This window comes from Eubalaena glacialis, chromosome 4 (genome assembly GCF_028564815.1).
Source record: "Eubalaena glacialis isolate mEubGla1 chromosome 4, mEubGla1.1.hap2.+ XY, whole genome shotgun sequence".
Taxonomy (NCBI): Eukaryota; Metazoa; Chordata; class Mammalia; order Artiodactyla; family Balaenidae; genus Eubalaena; species Eubalaena glacialis.
This window is the reverse complement of record NC_083719.1, coordinates 34,778,898-34,797,513: the sequence shown is the minus strand read 5'-3', so window position 1 is coordinate 34,797,513 and position 18,616 is coordinate 34,778,898. Positions and strand designations below refer to the sequence as shown.

At 38.1% G+C, this 18,616-nt stretch overlaps 1 protein-coding gene across 1 annotated transcript in view; it reads left to right on the top strand.

The window, feature by feature from the left end:
* OXCT1 (3-oxoacid CoA-transferase 1) overlaps window positions 1-18,139 on the top strand; it is a 144,538-nt gene extending 126,399 nt beyond the window's left edge. The window contains exons 15-17 of the mRNA XM_061189222.1: window positions 4,296-4,376; window positions 10,149-10,250; window positions 16,136-18,139. Coding sequence (XP_061045205.1) covers window positions 4,296-4,376; window positions 10,149-10,250; window positions 16,136-16,177 — 225 coding nt within the window. The 3' untranslated portion in view covers window positions 16,178-18,139. The remainder of the gene's footprint in view (window positions 1-4,295; window positions 4,377-10,148; window positions 10,251-16,135) is intronic.
* The last annotated feature ends 477 nt before the right edge of the window (window positions 18,140-18,616 follow it).

Sequence of the window (18,616 nt, the reverse complement as noted above, 5' to 3'; positions counted from 1 at the left end):
AAGAATTTAAGGGACCAAATGACTATTAAGTGGCAGAGTTAAGATTCAAAACCGGGTCTTTGGACTCCTAATATAGTGTTCTTTGCTACCACACTACACTGCATCTCTTTTTCAGGATTTATTTTTAAATGCTAAAAACTCAGTGATTGTTCCTCCTTTGTGAATCATAGAACTTGGTAAGGCTCAGCCTGGCATGGTTAGAATAGAGTGCTCAAGTGGGCGTTAGTCATATTTTGGCTTCCTAGCTAACCTATTGTTGGATACTGAAATTGTGACGTTGCTTAATCTCCTTCTGCATGCCATTTTCTCTTTACCCTTGATCTGTGTTATGTCTTGAAGCTCAGAGTGAATGGAGTCACCTAGCTACATTGTTCTCACTGCAAGAGTACGCTTGGTGCCAGCTTCCTAGGCCAGCCATATGGTTTGCCCCCAAATACGTGTTGGCGTTTCATTAGTTTTGTGGCTCTCAGGAATTCTGCTTAGGCCATTTTCTTTGTAATTCTATGTCCAACTTCGTTTAGGAACTTAAGAGCTCCTGAAGAATTCCCTGGTAGGTTGTAGAAATGTTAAATATAGGTTATAAAAACAGTGCAAGCTTACTGAGCACCTGCTAAGTACTGGACACTCGCAATAACCCCTGAGGTAAAGCGATGGATAAGCACAGACACAGGAACCTTGCCCAGCTAGTGTGGAGCAGAGTTAGGCTTTGCACTCAGGTCCTTTGGCTCCACTCTGAACCACTGAGCTATACTATTTACATGGAAAATGGTCTCTAAAAGGTCTCTGTTGGTAGGGCACAGTTAATTCTGTCAGTTGAAATACACGCTTGATCCTAAACCAGCGTTTGTTGTTCATTGAAATCCAAGTGGCTGCTTTCACACCAGGTGTAGATCTTGCTCAAATAATGAGAACAAAGTAAGAGCTCCCTGCAGAAAATGTTCTTTGGAGGCCCACAGATTGTTCACTTTGTTCGCAGGCAGACCTGGAATTCATTGTGACATGTCTTATTTGAGTTATATTAAGTGTAAGGAGTCCTGACAACTCTTGAAGTTCGAATGTTCATCATTAATTTCAGCTCTTTAATTAAGCTTCTGTGACACGTGCAAGCTTTCTTTGAAATCTGGGAATGAAAATAGATCATTAAAAATGAAGCAAAAATGAGGTTTCATTTCTACAGCTATAAATTTTCTTACACATTAAGACCCAGAAGCATATAACTTGTTGTTAAAGGTATGACATCTATCTACTCTATGTGTATTTAGCACTACTTTTGACTAAATTAAAGTAATAGAGTTTGTCTTCTTTTGAAATCCACCCAAGATTCCCAATAGACTTCCCTTTTTCTTCCCATTCATTCATTCAAAAAATATTGAGTATCTTTTATGCCATACACTGGGTTAAGTGTACTAAAACCTCTTAATTACTAGTATGTTGGTGAGTTGACAGATTATTACAAGCAGTAAAATCTTAATTAAGCCCAGTTATTTGAAATCTCTTGCCTCTGATCGTACTTAGTATGGCAGCCGTTTTGAGAGAGAGGTAAACCAGGTAGTGGTGCATATTTCAGAAGGTAAAACATTGAGATGGCTAAAGATGATGATGACATCATGTGTGGTGCTTTCAGATCCAAAAAGGAAGCAATAGAAGCATTTTTGCCATTTTTAATAGAAGATCTAAAATGTGATAAATTAGCCTTCAGCCTCAAGGGAAATATTAATTTAGGCTCCTGGTGCTTGATACTTAGAAAGGAGCTGAATAATAATCAGAAGAAAATGATCTGAAGATCAAATCATCAGAGCTAATGTTTCCACTGTGCTCCATAGATGTGACCCAGAGGCCACCTCTATACTGGGGGGTGGTAGGGGGTGGGGGAAGGGGGTTAATGGGTGAAAACCTGCTTTCCACTCTCAATCCCTCTTTTATGTTTGAAAAAAGGGTACCGTGGCTAAAGGAAACTTTGAAAAAATGTGACTATAGACCAATGTACACATTTTACCAATGAGCAAACTGAGGCTCAGACAAATTCCAGGAAAAGCAAATCGCTATATAAGAAAGTGAATATGATCATGGTTTTCTACACTGCCTGGCCCAGCAATGAGCCATTTTACACAGCTGTTTTGTCAGCATGGTGTAAATTCTGACTATTGAGTTACCTACAAATTGTGATATAGCTATGCTGGGAGAACTGAAGATAATGAAGGATGGGGGTTTGTAAAAGAGTTAAGTCTTCATACACCCCAATAAGAAGTTAGTAGATAATATCTAAAGCTGATTAATTAGGAAATAAATAGTTTGGCCAACATAGTATTAAAAAATGCAGAGGCTCAATGGAACAGAATACAGAGCCCAGAAATAAACCCACACAGCTATGGTCAATTAATCTTTGACAAAGGAGGCAAGAATATACAATGGAGAAAAGACCGTCTCTTTAGCAAGTGATATTGGAAAAGTTAGACAGCTGCATGTAAATGAATGAAGTTAGAATACACCCTCACACCACACGCAAAAATAAACTCACAGTGGCTTAAAGACTTAAATATATGACACGACAGCGTAAAACTCCTAGAAGAGAACATAAATCCTAGCAACGTTTTCTTAGGTCAGTCTCCCAAGGCAATAGAAATAAAGCAAAAATAAACAAATGGGACCTGATCAAACTTATAAGCTTTTGTACAGCAAGGGAAACCTTAAACAGAATGCAAATACAATCTGCAGACTGGGAGAAAATATTTACAAACAATGCGACCAATAAGGGTTTAATTTCCAAAATATACAAACAGCTCATACAACTCAATAACAAAAAAACAAACAACCCAGTCAAAAAATGGGCAGAAGACCTAAATAGACATTTTTCCAAGGAAGACATTCAGATAGCCAATAGGCACATGAAAAGATGCTCAACATCGCTAATTATTAGAGAAATGCAAATCAAAACTACAGTGAGGTACCACCTCACACCAGTCAGAATGGCCATCAAATGCTGGAGAGGGTGTGGAGAAAAGGGAACCCTCCTACACTGTTGGTGTAAATTGGTGCAGCCACTATGGAGAACAGTATGAAGGTTCCTCAAAAAACTGAAAGTAGAGTTGCCATATGATTCAGCAGTCCCACTCCTGGGCATATATCCAGACAAAACTAATTCGAAAGATACATGCACACCTATGTTCATAGCAGCACTGTTTACAATAGCCAAGACATGGAAGCAACCTATAGGTCCATCAACAGATGAATCGATAAAGATGATGTGGATGTGTATGAATGGATAAGGAAGATGTGGGGTATACACACACACACACACACACACACACACACACACACAGGAATATTACTCAGCCATAAAAAGACGAATGAAATAATGCCATTTGTAGCTACATGGATGGACCTAGAGATTATGATACTAAGTGAAGTAAGTCAGAAAGAGAAAGACAAATACCATATGATATCACTTATATATGGAATCTAAAGTATGACATAAATGAACTTATCTACAAAACAGAAGCAGATTCACAGACATAGAGAACAGACTTGTGGTTGCCAAGGGGGGTGGGCAGGGGAGGGTTGGATTGGGAGTTTGGGGCTAGCAGGTCCAAACTATTATATATAGGGTGGATAAACAACAAGGTCCTATTGTATAGCACAGGGAACTATATTTCAATATACAGTAATAAACCGTAATGGAAAATAAAGTAAAATTTATTATAAAATTAAAAATTTTTTAAATGCAGAGGTAGGAAGAAAATGTAAAATAGTACATAAGAAAATGCTAAAAAAAATTGAATTTTGATTTCTGTTCAGAGCAGGTCTAAGCCTACAGAAGGGAGGCAAGAACTGCTGTTTTCTGTGAATATGTCACATTTGTAACAAATAAAATTAAAACTTTTTTAAAAAGGTATATTATGCATTTGCATTCTGTGTATGCTTCCTACCCTTGGTAAATAATAGGTCGTTTGTCAAGGAGACCATTCCCTGGAAGAGAAAAATTAGCAGGATGCTAGAAGTGAAATTTCTCCATCATATGATCTAAGGGCTGAGGCTTGAGGGGTCAGATCTGCGGCAGGATGTTTCCCAACTAAATCAGTTATGCCTTTGGCTATTCATTTGGCACTCTCCCTAAATTATCTTAGGGACACAAGCTGCCTCCAGAAAGAAAGTAAAAGCATGACTGCGCAAAGATTTCAAACAGACTGTACTTAGGAGACGATTTCTCTGATAGTTCCTGTTTGTCCTATGTTATACCAATTCTAAGTAAGAATTGGTTCCTAACTACTCTTTTTAATGTTTCTTTTTTCAAACAGGGAAATGCACATAAAATCATGGAGAAATGTACATTACCACTGACAGGAAAACAATGTGTCAACCGCATCATTACTGAAAAGGTAAAGTGCCTTTCTCTTTTATTTCCTCTAAATGTCTACCACCTTTTTTTTTTTTTATAACCATTTTAGAATTTTTTTGTTACCTTCTAAAAGTGTGTTACATTGGTAGTCATAGGATTAATTTAATCCGTGGGTAGACCAAATAGGAAGATTCATCAATTTAATGTTTCTAGATGTAGAATTCTTAATGTGAAATTCTCTGGAAGTATGCATATACATACAGAATTGAACTGCTGTCCTTGGTAACTTTGACAGTGTGATATAATAAAAGAAAAGTTGTATTGATCCTTATACTTGGGCTATGAAAATGGATGATATATACAAAGTTAAGACTACCTTTCTTCTTTGCTTTCCCAAATCACAAGTACAAATTGTTGGATCTCATTTTAGGAAACTCAGTAAAAATTAGGTTTTAATCATTTAGGTGCAAATTGCAATACAGGCCCCACAGTGAACCAAGAAATCTATTCTTTGGTTCTTGCATGCTTTCAGCCCTCTTTTATAAAGCAGACTTTAGAACACACCAGCCATTTTAGTGCACCTCTAGATTTTATCTTCCTAAATAGAAAATATCGGTTAGTGGTACAACTGAAACTGCTCAGATCAGAGAGAAACATCACTGGTGGTTGCTACAGTCACCTTTCTGACCCAGATTTGAACCTCAGATGTTGGAGTGACATAGTTCTCATAAGTGAGCTAGAAGGGTGTCATTTTCTTGATTCAGTATCTTGATGAACCACAAAACAGAATTCTCTAGATCACCGTTTGTTTCTTTGTTTTCTCTTAATGATGCTGTTCCTTTTGGCATTAATCTGGTTTAGAACCCTCATTCGGGTATGGTACGAAGCACCCTAAAGCAGCCTTTTGAAGTAGGTTAGAAGGCTCATAATACTTTTCAGAAGCCACATTTTAAGGAGAGTTCTGTCCTAAATGGTGCCTTCCTCTAGGGCTGTTTATGTGGAATCCATAAAGATGACGTGTAGAGAAGAAAAAGTGGATAAAAGTGTAGAATATTTTATCTCACCATTTATTCCTTGAGGCTTATCATTTCGTAAACCCCTCCAAAACCATGGACAGGACTTGTTGAAAAGAATCCATTACTTTGAAATCAAAGACAAGACAGTCCTTGATCCTGTTTTCTTTAATAAAGTAAGGTGGTACAGCTTCTAAGGATAACTCCAGCAACATTTTACCCCCGATCTTCCTCTTCCCCCAGGTAAGCCCTCTCCCTACATCCCCACTCCACGTATGCCCTGACCTTGTTCTTACCAGTTTAGTGCTTCTATGTGCAACAACTCCCACTCAACTCTGCCTGTCCAAATCCTATCCATCCTTTAAGTCCAATGCAATTTCCATCTTCATCATGAAGAGGCTTCAGATAGCTTAGCGCTCACAACTTCATCTTCAGAGTGGTCCACCTTTCATTTTGGCACTTACCATCTAATACCTACACTTTCTCATGACATTACTCATACATAACTTTACTGCCATTTAAAAAAATCTTCTACCCTTTCCATCCACATTGTTGTTTCATACATTTATCCATTTAATAAGCATTTTTGAGCTCCTTCTCTGAAGCCGACTATTGCCAACGGTGGATACAGAAAGGAGGACAGTCTTTGCCCCCAAGGAGCACGTTCAAGGGGAGTAGACATCAACAGTACCAGCCTATTATTAGAGTAATACATGTGATAAAGTCCATGAGAGAGAGACGTGCCAAATGCTGAGTTGAGAACATAGAGGAAGGCTGCTTAACAGCCTGGGGAGAGTGGTGTCAAATATTAACTTTTTCCCAGTCTGGATCTTTTCTCCTCCAGTCTCAGCTTCTCTCATTTTGCCTTAACATTCTCCCTGCTTCAGCCATGCTGAACGTTGTGCACTATGTTGCATCCCCTGCCCCCGCCCCCGCCATGCTCCTCTGGGACTTGGCACATCCTGTCTCTCTCCCTGGCATGCTCTCCCCACCCCAACCGTCTGGCTAATTCCTGTTCATCTTTTATGTCTCAGCTATATAATATTCTTCTCTGGCAAGTCTTCCCTATCCCTCCCCAAGTCTTCTGGGTGCTTCCGTGAGTCTTAGTACTTACCCTAACTCAGCACTGATCACTGTATTGAAATAACCTTTGAGCTGTTTGCCTGTGTCACTCATCCTGTTTGTCCAACACTTAGGATAATGCTTGACCCATACACAGTGAAAGCCTGTTGAATAAATACTGTACTTTTCTCAATGAGAAAATTAATAGATTGAGTGAGGAGTCTTGAAAGATAAGTAGCTTTATAAGTGAGAATAAGACCAAAGAGGCCCTTCTAGGCAAAAGGAAGAAAAATTGGCAGGGTCCTGGAGGAATTAAGAAAACAGAGCTTACTCAAGGACCTGCGAGTGGGATAATGTGGAGTGAGGGCATGGCCAGAGATTCTGAAGGCTGAAGGTGAAAAGCCAGTAAGGGACCAAATTATAAAGGAATGTGAATGTCTTGTTAAGAAATTTGGGTTTTATCTGGAAGGCGCTTGGGAGCCCTTCAATGATTTTTAATAGTTGGGAACACCATTGATTAGATTTGCATTTTGCAAAGAGCTCTGTGGCTTTTATGCAAAGCAGGGGGAGAAGAGATGAGACTCCTTCAGTTATCTTGGCCAGAAATATCAAGGTCCTTAACCACAAGACAGAAAGAGAGATTTCAAAGAGATTTAGGAGATGGACTCAACCTAACTCGATGATGAATGGGGCGTGGTTGCTAAGGCAGAGGTGATTCCTGAATTTTCTGGCTAGAGGTGTGGTCGACCTGTTGTATCCTTAATGAAGGCTGGGTCTGTAGGAAGAGAAAGGGAGGAGCAAGGGGAGGCAGGAAAAGAATAGGTGCCATTTGAACATACTCAATTTGATATTCCAGAGTAAGTTAACATCCGGAACATCCATGGGCACCTGGAGCTCAGAGGAGAAGTCACCATTGGAACGGATGTGTGAACTCATTAGCAGACGGGGATAATTGGAGGCTTAACGGCAGATGGTGTTGTGTAGCAAAAGGGAGTAAAGTGAAAGGCAGCTACATATGGAACTTCGGGTGCCCCAGGGAAAAGGAGTGGTGCGTTTACCCCTGTGCTCTATACAGTAGGTGTTTAATAAATTTTGCAGTGCCATTAAGGGCAATGACTCTGGACACCCTGCCAGAGTGATATGGGACTAGAATTCCATTTTCAGCTCTTAAGGAAAATTCCATTAGTTGCCTGCCATTTGAAAGAGGCTTTGGAGATGTTATGACCCTGATTTCTTGGTTTCGTGTTGCTAGAATGATGTGATGAAAGAGGCCTTCCTCACCAGCACTTGGGCTGTGACTAACTGCTTTATCCGTAATGCAGCCTGTTACGGTGGTGAAAAAATAATAAAAGTATCATCTGTGAAACAAAGTAGTCGAAATATTATTCTTGGCAGTTGAACAATTGATTGTAGCTTTTAGGTTTTAGTGTCCATTTTTATCAAGTATTTGTTTACACTTTATACCACTAAATGGAAATCTTCCTAAATATTTCAAAAGTAAATTTCCCATTTTTAAAAATCATAGATGCTTAGTTTTCCTTGAGAGGAACTTAGGGACCTTGACCTTGAGAGCTAATTAGGGATTGATAAATATGTTAATTAAAGGTTTTTAAAAGCAGTAAGTCATTTGCCATAGATTTTTATCTTCTCAATCACTGAAGTCTTATATTCATGATACCAAATTTGTCTTCTCCCCAAATCCTTTTCCTGCCTGTTCTTAATAACACACCCCAAAGGCTCTTTTTCTCTTATTCATTCCATTTTGATAAATTTGTAGTTGTTCATAATACAGGGGAAAGAAAATCAGTATGAATGATGCTCCAGACACACTTTCTGCAAAGGAAAAGTGTCCAATTAAAAAAAATTTGTAATCGTCATTTGGGAATTGAATAACCTACTGCAGCATACGGACATTCCTAGATGATCCTTTTTTTCCCCCTCAAAATACATTTCTGCTAAAAAACGTTTCTTTAGGAACATAAACATGTGCAAACAAAAAAGAAGTTTGCTGAAATATTTCCTCCTAAATTTAAATAATCTTTTCCAGTAAAATCAACCCAGGTTATCTATGAATTCATCAAACAAACAGAGAAGGCAAGTATCACTGGTCCCCTTGATGTTTTCCTCCTGAGGAGAAATATCAACTAACTGGATACAAATAAGCATTTGGGGGCTTTGATTTGGGTTCACGCACAAGTGACAGTAAGTTAAGCTGCTAAGGAAAAGAATATGCCTCTATGGTGCCCTTGCTATATGTCCCAGGCATGAGGCCAGCTGCTCAGAGTAGGTTTGTTATTATATTTGTCCTGTATAAAAATCTTGGGAAGTAGGTTTGTTTGATATCCATCTACACACGTGAAGACAGGTTCACCAAAGATTGCATAGCTAGTGTTGGCAGAGCTGGAATTCCAGTCCAGCTTGAAAGCCAGGGTTCTTTCCTCTGCATGTTGCTGTGTCTTCTTTTTTATTTTTATTTAAAAATTTTTTAAAATTTTATATTGGAGTACACACTACTGTGTCTTCTTAATAGCCTCCTAACCAAGAGTGTGTTTAAAAATGACAGTTTAGGGTTTGACTTCCAAGCTAGCTGAAAATAAAGATTCTAAGCCTGCAAATAATAGTTGAATTTAAGGTAAACCCAGAGGAGAGGAGCGATCTGGAAAGAATAATATTTAAGTCTGAGGAAGACTAACCATGACAACTGAAAGAGGGAACAGTGCCTGTTGCATGGGAGGACAACTTACTGTAGAGCCCGTGAGTGAAAGTCATAGGGAAGCAGTTTTGGCTCTTGCAGTTAGAGCTTCCCATCAACAGGCAATCTGCCTTTAGACAGTGAGCCTCCTACCACTGGAAGTTTCTAAACAGAGCCCCAGCGACCATCTCAGAAGAATGTTTTAAAGAATTCTTGGGTGGGAGGTTATATTACATGATTTTGTTGGTCCCTTCCACTCAAGTTGTCATATTACCGAGTGTGACCACGTGTATTCTATATCAGACATGACAGGTTGCTTGGGTCAAGCTATACCAGTTGGCACTACCATCACCTAGTGTTACCAACCAGAATGTTGTAATGCAATATTTAGGGTGAGGTGAGCCTTCTCATGCTGTCCTAAACATAAGCATCTTCATTTGATTTCCATACCAGAGGGAGATTCTCATGCTCCACTTTTGGATCTATGTGTTTTCATAGGACTTAAAGGGAAAGCTTTAATATTTACCTGGGGCTTTAATATATTACCTTTATAATTACTCCTAGCTACTTCAGAGCACCTTCTTTTGTTTCTGTAATTTACCCGGAAGCATTGATCAGCTTTCCCCCCATCATCCCTGTGCTTTCACCTTCCAAATATCTCCTCCCTCCCTGCTTTTCTTCATTCTTTTCTTTCTTCAAATCATTATTAATCATCAAATTGAAATTTTGACCCAAAGTGTTAGATCTAACAAAAAGAAAGTAGTTTAAAAAAACCTGGTTATAATAGTAGCAAATGCCATCAATAGTCAACACTCATTTATTTTCTGGCATCAGCAGAGCTCCCCAGCTAACTGCCAGTTAGGGAGTTGGCATTTATTCTCACCAAAATATAGCAGTTACGGTTGACATTTTTTTATTGCTGATTTTCAGTCTTTTATCCTGAGTCTTTTCTCTCCTTAAAGAACTTGAGAGGTTATTTCTGTTTTGTGCTATAAAATAATTACCGTAATAGAAATTGTTGTTGTCATTTTCTTGACTTCTACAGGCTGTATTTGACGTGGACAACAAGAAAGGCCTGACTCTGATTGAACTCTGGGAAGGCCTGACGGTGGATGACATAAAAAAGAGCACTGGGTGCGATTTCGCAGTAAGTGTTTCTGTGAACAAATCCAGCCACTTGTCCTATATCCTGAGCTTGATTAATGGGTGTTTATGGGACATGAACCATTAATTTGTGATCATTTTTGGAGTTGACCTTAGCAGAGAACAGGAGTGGAAGGAAGGGTGCCTCCGCTGAGAGCAGGTGGCAGCAGGAACGGGCTCTGGCTCATGGGCCAGGGTTTGGCTCAGGAGTCAGAAGCGGGAGGAACCACCAGGAGCTGCTGGAAACAGCAGGTTGAGCTTGAACTCTAAACTACTTTCTGTAATCCTCTGTTCTTGCAATCCCTTGCAATCCTCTGTTCTTGGGTTACGTATCAGCCGTGGCCAAACTTAATTAACTAAAAAATGCGAGCCACACTCAGAGAATGGTACTTCCTTATTTTTAAACCCATCTATGGCTTATGACTTTCTCTTTGATTAACTTCTTTGCCTGATTATTCCATCCCTTGGAGATATTAGAATGTCGAGCTTTTGACACCACCAGATTTATAGTCACAAAATAGGAGTTCTCTGTATTTGAAGAAAAACTTAGTGCATTAAAACTCTGACTTACAAAGCAGATAAGAACATCAGGGGAGTATCCACTTAAGAAATCTCCAAATCCCTTTTTAAAACTAAGAGAATAATACTGTAATATAAATAATTGCCCTTTAATATAAGTGCTTGTTTATGAATCACCAATCACCTACCTAATGGGGGTCGAGAGGACAGCTCAGTCCATTTGAAGTTAATCAAATGTGAAGTCGAAATGTGTCTGAAAAAATGGAGAAATAGACTTTGCTTCTCACATAGCTTTTTAAGAACAGCTCTATGTGTTAAAATGAAATATATTTATAATGAGAAGAAATATTGCAGCTACCCATCCTGGAGAAGGTAATTTAATAAAACTTACTTGATAAATCATGCATGTATTTCATACATTTCTTCCTTAGGTACTACATGCTTGGCTGGTACCTGTCAGTGCGTAACAAATGTCTGTAAAAACAATTTTGCTACATAATTCATTATCCACATATAACTGTTTCTGGTATTATATGAAGGTCTTTGTCTATTAACCTTTTTTTGAATTTCCCTTTGGAAAAAAAGAAGCTTTCCAACAATACCTTACATGAAAAGCTCATCTTTAATTAACTTTTCAGTGACCCCAGGGGGTAAAAAATGGGATTTGTTTATAGTTTACCTGTTTAGAATTCCTTACTCCAGTGATAAAAGCAAACAGTTCTTCTTACTTAATTAGCTATTCTTTATATTTTTTCCCTACGTGGATGAGTTAGTCTCTTCTTCAGCAGATAGCATTTTTGAGATCTATAGAATGTTCAAGTCTCTGCTGCAAAAGGGAATTGCAAAAAAGATCCTCATTGTTACCAGGTTTTTTTTGTTTTTTTTTAGTCACGTAGGTAAATTGGGAATGAAAAAGATGTATTTTTACTGTTTTTGCTTTTTCTTAAAGTGCTAGTTTCCATGTCTTGATACATTGAAAAATATCTCTATGGCCCCTCTTTTATCACAGTACCACCCCTCCTTCTCTTTTGACATTGACATGTAATCTTGTTTCCTCCAAATTAGGCTGTTGAAATTAAATGTTAATTTTTATGTCAATGTTACCCTGAAAAGGTGTAGTATCAGCTAAACCATCTTGACAGAAGAACTGGATTTTGAGGATCTGATGATCAATGGCATCTCTTTAGACCCTGACAGATGAAGTCACATGTATCAAAATCTTTTTAAGGCTAGGGTCCGGAGTGTTCTAATTAATAAGATGTTTTGCTTAATAGCTGGGTTATCAGTAAGATACATTTAATAATAAAAGCACATTGGGATAACATCTCTTTATTTGATAATTCAGAGGTATTCCATGTCATAATTCAGGAGATATCTCATATGATTATTACTGCATAGGTAGCATTTTACTCTATATCTGACTACATTACAACTTACTCAAGATTTCTGTTTGAGAAAAGATTTCTGTTTCTCAGCCTTCACTGTATACCGAGAAGTGAACATTCTAGAAGAGAATAGTTAGACAGGTTGTTGCATAACAAAGAAAAAAAAGTAAAAACCTAGGTCAAAGTAATTGTGAAAATGTGTTGGTAAAGGTCCTGTGTACCTAAGAATATGGGCAAGTGAATGGGCGAAGGATACAGAATGTGGATATAAGCTGATTGAGAAAATCCTGAGAATTTCAAAGAAAAAGGCAAGATATGACAGCATCAGATAACAGGGCATGACAAAATTGTGGTTTCAGGGTATTAAAAATAATGGTTATAATGAACTATTTGGGCATTAAAAAAAAAAAAAGAATCACTAAGACTTTCCTGTGTGCCACAGTGCAATTAACAAAAACAACAAAAAATGTGAAAGGAAAATGTGTCCTTTAGGTATCACCTGAAATAGCTTCTTAAAAAATTCATAGTAACCATAGTGCCAGTTGAAAAGAGTTTTCTTTTCAATTAGGAGGAAACTCTCTTAAGGGTCATGTTATATCTAGAACTCCAAAGGAAGCTGTGGAAATTTTGTAAAAAAAAAAAAAAATGCAGATATTGACTATATTTCTGGAACCTTCATCACACTTTTAAAATAAAATTCTAGTCAGGAGTAGTTCACAGCAAGAGAAGCCAACCCATAATGGACAGAGATCTTGTTCCATACCATCACTCTCCTTCAAAATGCAGTTGTTATAAAGAAAGGGACTTCCCTCTATATTTCTTGGGGATTGAGTTCTGAATCTATTGAGAGAGATAAGGGAGCTGGGCGAGTAGAGGTTAAAAACATCATCATTATAAAGCCTAGAATGAAGGATGGGGCTTTGGTGTACAGCCACAAAAGCTTTCCCAGATACGAACCCCTGAAGTGGGGGAGACTTCAGCTCCCAGTTATAGGCAGCCGTGGAAAATCATAGGCCTTCTACACAAGGGCGAGTCTTTCCTGCTGAGCTTCTTTCCATGTGACTGAGAGCAAAATAGAGCACGTGCTGCCTACAGAAGGCTGATCCCGATGAGGAAGAAGAGTCGGGCTGAGTTTCACATACCCCAGTTCCCCTGCCCAAATCATCATTTAGTTGAGCCATTAAGGGACACACTTGAGGCCAGAGTATTACACTAATAGGTGTTCCTCCACATGGAAGGGAATATGAGAAGTGGGAATAAATGCTCCACCCCAGCACTGTTGCTGGATAGAGCCATACACACATGTTCACCCTCTACAAATGCTTGATTGTGATGCTGTGCAGAAATGCTTTTCTGTTGTTCTTTAATGCTACTAGCTCCCAACATTTTTATAACTAAGGAGTCCTTTGGTTTATTTTTTTCCCAGGGCACTCACATTTTGAAAAAATTCTGTCTCTCAAATAAATATCCAGTAATAATTCATTTTCAAAGAGTCAAAGTGATACTGCACAGTTCCTCATATTATAGCTGTGACAAGCTAATGAAAATGTTAAATTTCTTTAAATTTTTTGGGCTATACTTGCATCACTTAGTGTGTTACTGCCAGCTATTTGATGGGCCAAATAGAAAGAAAAAAGAAAGGTGACATTCCACCACTTAAATTCCATTATCTCCAAAGTATCTTTTTCAGTGAGTAGTTAATTCAATTGGTTATTCATTTCTTTCTTTTCTGATGCATGCTTGAGTTACATAAGTTTTTCTTTACTATATATGTCTGTGGACCTTTTTAAACTAGAATATTTGTTCCTTTTTTAATTTAAAAACTTAAAAATAAATTGAATCCATAGTTGAACATCATGTGGTAGAATAAACTTCCAGAGGTTATTAGTCATCCATGATTACTAAACACCAAGTGTATGTCCATATTGAGCTATGAAATGTGAGTAAAATAGAACAGATTGGTATAGTTCCTCCTCCTAGGGGCCTTGGTCTTGTTCTCTAGGTAGGAATACACCTAAACCACCAGTGGCAAAAAATCAAATAAGAGTCCTGCCTATTTATATGTTTGCAATGGAATCTGAAAGAAGCCAGCTGTGGGCATTCTTTGCCAAGTTGAATAAATTTGTCCTCTCAGTATCTATTATGAACTGGCATTATACCAGAATTAAACAGTATACTCTTTGGATTTCAATGGACCGGGAAGACAACTCGTTAGCTTATCTTATGCATTTAAATCATATAGTCCTGTGCGTAGCCTGTAGATCACTTTGGCAGGATAAGCTGCTTCTGCTTCCATGGACTTACAATGTTAATGAGACTGTGAGAGAACAGATGAAAAATGGAGGTCCAGTAGATGTTTTTCTGTACAAAAATAGACAGGCCAAGTCAGTCTACATAAAGATTCATCTTCTTTTCTGATAAAAGTCAAGTTCCACACTGAGGATATAAATGATACTAAGAGCTGAAAATAGGGCCCACATGACAAGGAGAAGGATCAGATGTTTAGTTTAAAAAATCAAGGTGTCCAGTTTCCTTTTAAAGGTAATGCCATAAAGCACCTATTAGAAAATGATCTGTTTTCAAAAAAGAGTTTTATTTCGTTAAATTATTTCCAGAGATGCTCTGTTGTTTAAAAAAAGAAAATCGATAGTTTGTGAGACACACTTTCTAAATACTCGGAGCCCATATATCTTTATTCTTTTCAGTAGAGTTGAATATCTCTGCAAATGTGGGCTGTGACTTTTGTCTATTAATGTCTATTACTTTGTCTATTATGATATATCTGTTCTCGGAGCTGGCAAGTCTGAATGAGCTCTCATTTATCCTAAGATATGGATATGTACCAAGCTGTTCCTATCCTTTTTATTCTGGACATGTCATTCTTTAGGTAGAAAAATGGAGAAGGGGGCATTAACTCTCGACACTGTGAAGACTTTATAAACAATTTACAAATGAACTAGAAATATTTAACCTCATCAAAGCCAAATGATTGCCTTCTTCTATTCTTAATACTGACTTAACCTCTATTAGAAACCTTTCTTCTAGTTCTTTGAAGCTTATCTAATCCAGTCTCTCATTCATTCATTTAAAAAAATATTAAGTGTTTATTCTGGAAGGCAAATTAGACCCACTTCAATTGCCACATCCTTGAAGGTCTCAAAAATCACCTAAATTTTAGTATTCCTTACTGTGCTGTCCATGGGGCCTGTTACTCGGACTTAATGGATATTTGCCAGATTAAATGAAGAAATCTGTACCTGCCATTACACCTTGAAAAATCTGTCAAAATTAAGCCAGACTACTTACATTTAGGTTTCTTCTTCCACCACCTTTACCATTAAATGTAGATCTGTCCTCATATTTCTCTGCTTCAAGACTCCTAGGAATACATTTGCTATTTTGTACATTGAACATAATTATAGTTAATATTTAATATTTTTAATGCTGTTACCTCCTTTTTGTAATAACTTGGTATCTTTTTCCTGCCTTTATATCATTTCCGCTCTGATTATGAAGTTTCTGATAAAAGTTTGTCATCCAAAGACTACATTAAGTATCTCTTAACAAAATTGTGAATTGACTGGACCTATTTTGAGGATTTTGAAACTTGTGCCTTGCTCTGTGTCTCTGTTTCATCAATCTCAGAGCTCAGTGGTCCATTCAGTAGAGAGTTTGGTTATCTGGACCCTTTATTTGTCTCCCGCTGCTCCTCCCCCACCTCCTCCTAGTTGCAAGTCTTAATGATCCTTAGTTTAAGAGCTATGATGCAAGAAGGTTGAGAACTACTAAATACACAAAATGTAAATGGAAAAGGTGTTCTATTTCTCAGTGGCTCAGAATGGGAAATAACGAGGAAACTCCAGGTGAGGTTCCTGACAAGGCTGCTTGTTGCCTACATCACTCAGGTTTGGAAATTCAATGGAGAGATGTTTATACCATGAGGTTTTTTCATAAGTTGGTTATTGTTTTCTCTTTCTTTTACCAGGTTTCACCAAAACTCATACCAATGCAGCAGATCGCAGCTTGAAATGTGGAGTAGACTTTTGTCCCAAGCTGTGTGTTTTTCATTTTAACCACATAGGATTTTATTAAAAGGACATCAGTAATCATAACTGTATATCTAACAAGCAGTTTTTGACTAGTTTTCTAGCATCGTAATGCTTTATACAGCCATGTAGACTTTGTTCTCTCAAGCGTACTGTGACATTTTAATGAAAAACAAAAAGAAAAAAAATATGATTATCTTATTTCCTTTATAAGTGCTGAGAAGGTCATATTTACAGTTGGTACTCACATTGGGTTTATCTTCATCTTCTGTGGTATGTACATTAAATTGTGTGCAGTTTGTACCAAGATGGGCCCTTACTTAGGAAGAGTTTCATTGATGTACTTTCCCTCCTAAGTAAATCATGGCACGTAGAAAAAAAAGAATGAGGGAGAAAATGAACTCCACCCAGAGTATACCCAGGGGAGCATCGTACGAGTCCTGAAAGATAACATTTGTATGAATTTTAACCAGGAGAAATGCTGTCTTAAGGATTATGATTTTCCTTCGGCCTCCTCTTTCTTTTTTTTTTGGAGCCTCTGATTTTGTGATTACATCTTGCTTCCCTAGAGCATCCCTTCTCCCACCCCCTCCCCCCCAACCCCCCTACTTTTTGTAACTAAGTAGATGCCCAAGAAGGCAAACAGGAACATCTCTGTGTGGGAGAAGTAACCTGGTTTGTGGGAGAGACCGAAGGGTATAGGGTCTATTGGTGCTGACATCCAACCAAGAAGTTGCCTTTATAAACAAACCAAATAACCATCTGTGCTTTGCCAAAGATGAAAGTTGCTTTTAGCAAGAGGGCTATAAGCCTAACTGACCTAGTCGGTTTTCTCATTTTCAAACAGTGCAGTATCCGTGTGTATCCAGAAGGACCATTAAGAGTCTTTCTCTATGTTACTGTGGGCTTCTTATACAATACCTCCTCTTAGACCAAAAGGGGCTGTGCGGTAATTCATCGTGAACCCATAGTAACAGTGACAGCAGAGTTAAAAAAATCCTTTCTTTTCAAGGCCTCTTTTTTCTGCTCAGAAAAGTTTCTAAATGTTGAATGCCTCTCTCTGCAGAACAGTGTTATTTCTTCTGCCCAGGCTTGTTCCTTGAACAAAGTACTTTTAGTTCAGCTTTATCAAACTAAGGGAAATACTGATGAGCAAATCCAGGATTTGAAGATCAGTGAACTTCATTCTTAGAAAATAAACATGATGGATTAGGTTTTGTAAGGACCTTCTCCTCAGAGGTATCCTCAGTATCAGACAGTTCCCCAGGGAGTATACCAAGCATCCTGCGTATCAAACGGGAGAAAAGTCCAGGCACCCTGAAGATGGGCCAGATTGCTGTCCTCTGGACAGAGGTAGGCATAGTACAGTGCGATATACCATTCCTCTCATACCAGATACAGGAATTTATGCATGTTTTTAGCTGATGGCTGTCATTGAAATTCACTTTCTCTTCAGACATAGCTACAGTTCTGTCATTTCAGAGGAAGGAGAGGGTTTTTTTGTGAGAAGCACACTCCATATATAAAATGGTCCCTCTGGCTGGCTGCGTGGTTGGAAGCATACTCTCCCAGTACTGGTAAAATGGACTTTTTAAAGAATTTGCAAGGTCTGGAGAAATGATATACATCCATGTGAGAGTTATGGTTCGGGAAACGTGTGATATTGATGGTTGCTATATTTGTAAACTTACTTATTCTGTGATTCTAAGAATGTTCTTCACTTTGAGTGGCAAATCCTAAGTAGATGGCTTTATATTCTTGATTAAAGAGTACCATGGATGTTAAGAAATACATTAAGATGTGCAGTAAGTATTCCAAATTGATATAGATTGGTGTGATTGTCCTTTTTCTCATTTGGGAATGGCGTGCCTAAACATGGGAATAAGACAACAGAGATTGGTGGAATAGCCAATAATAAAGTTAGCACACTGTACCACTTCTAATCGAGTTACTGCTTTTTCTTTTGATCTTACCAAAGAAAAGATATTATCCTCCATGAAAGAACAAATGAAATGTTTACCTAGATGAATTCTGACTTTGCTCCTTGTCAAAGTCAATGATTTGTCTATAAAAATCGATTATCCCAGATTTCACATGTTAATATTTCTTTGCTTTTATGTAACATTCCTTTACGATACACATACATCAGTAATTTCCCAGTGGGGCGTTGCGTTTGCTTGCATGTTGAGGTGGCTCTAGTGATGTCTACTCAGCATCTGTGTTGCCCCTCTGATAACAGACTCACCCCCTGGCCGAGGAGTTGGGCCTGTGCTCAGGATATGCCTCTTTTGGTAGCTCTCCTTTGTCCAGAGTGATTATACCCGGGGCTGGGTGTATGACCCAAAATGTACCATTCAGGTTATTTATCCTATGTTTATAAACTGGAGATGAGAGAGAAGCCAATTTTCTTATTCCTCCTT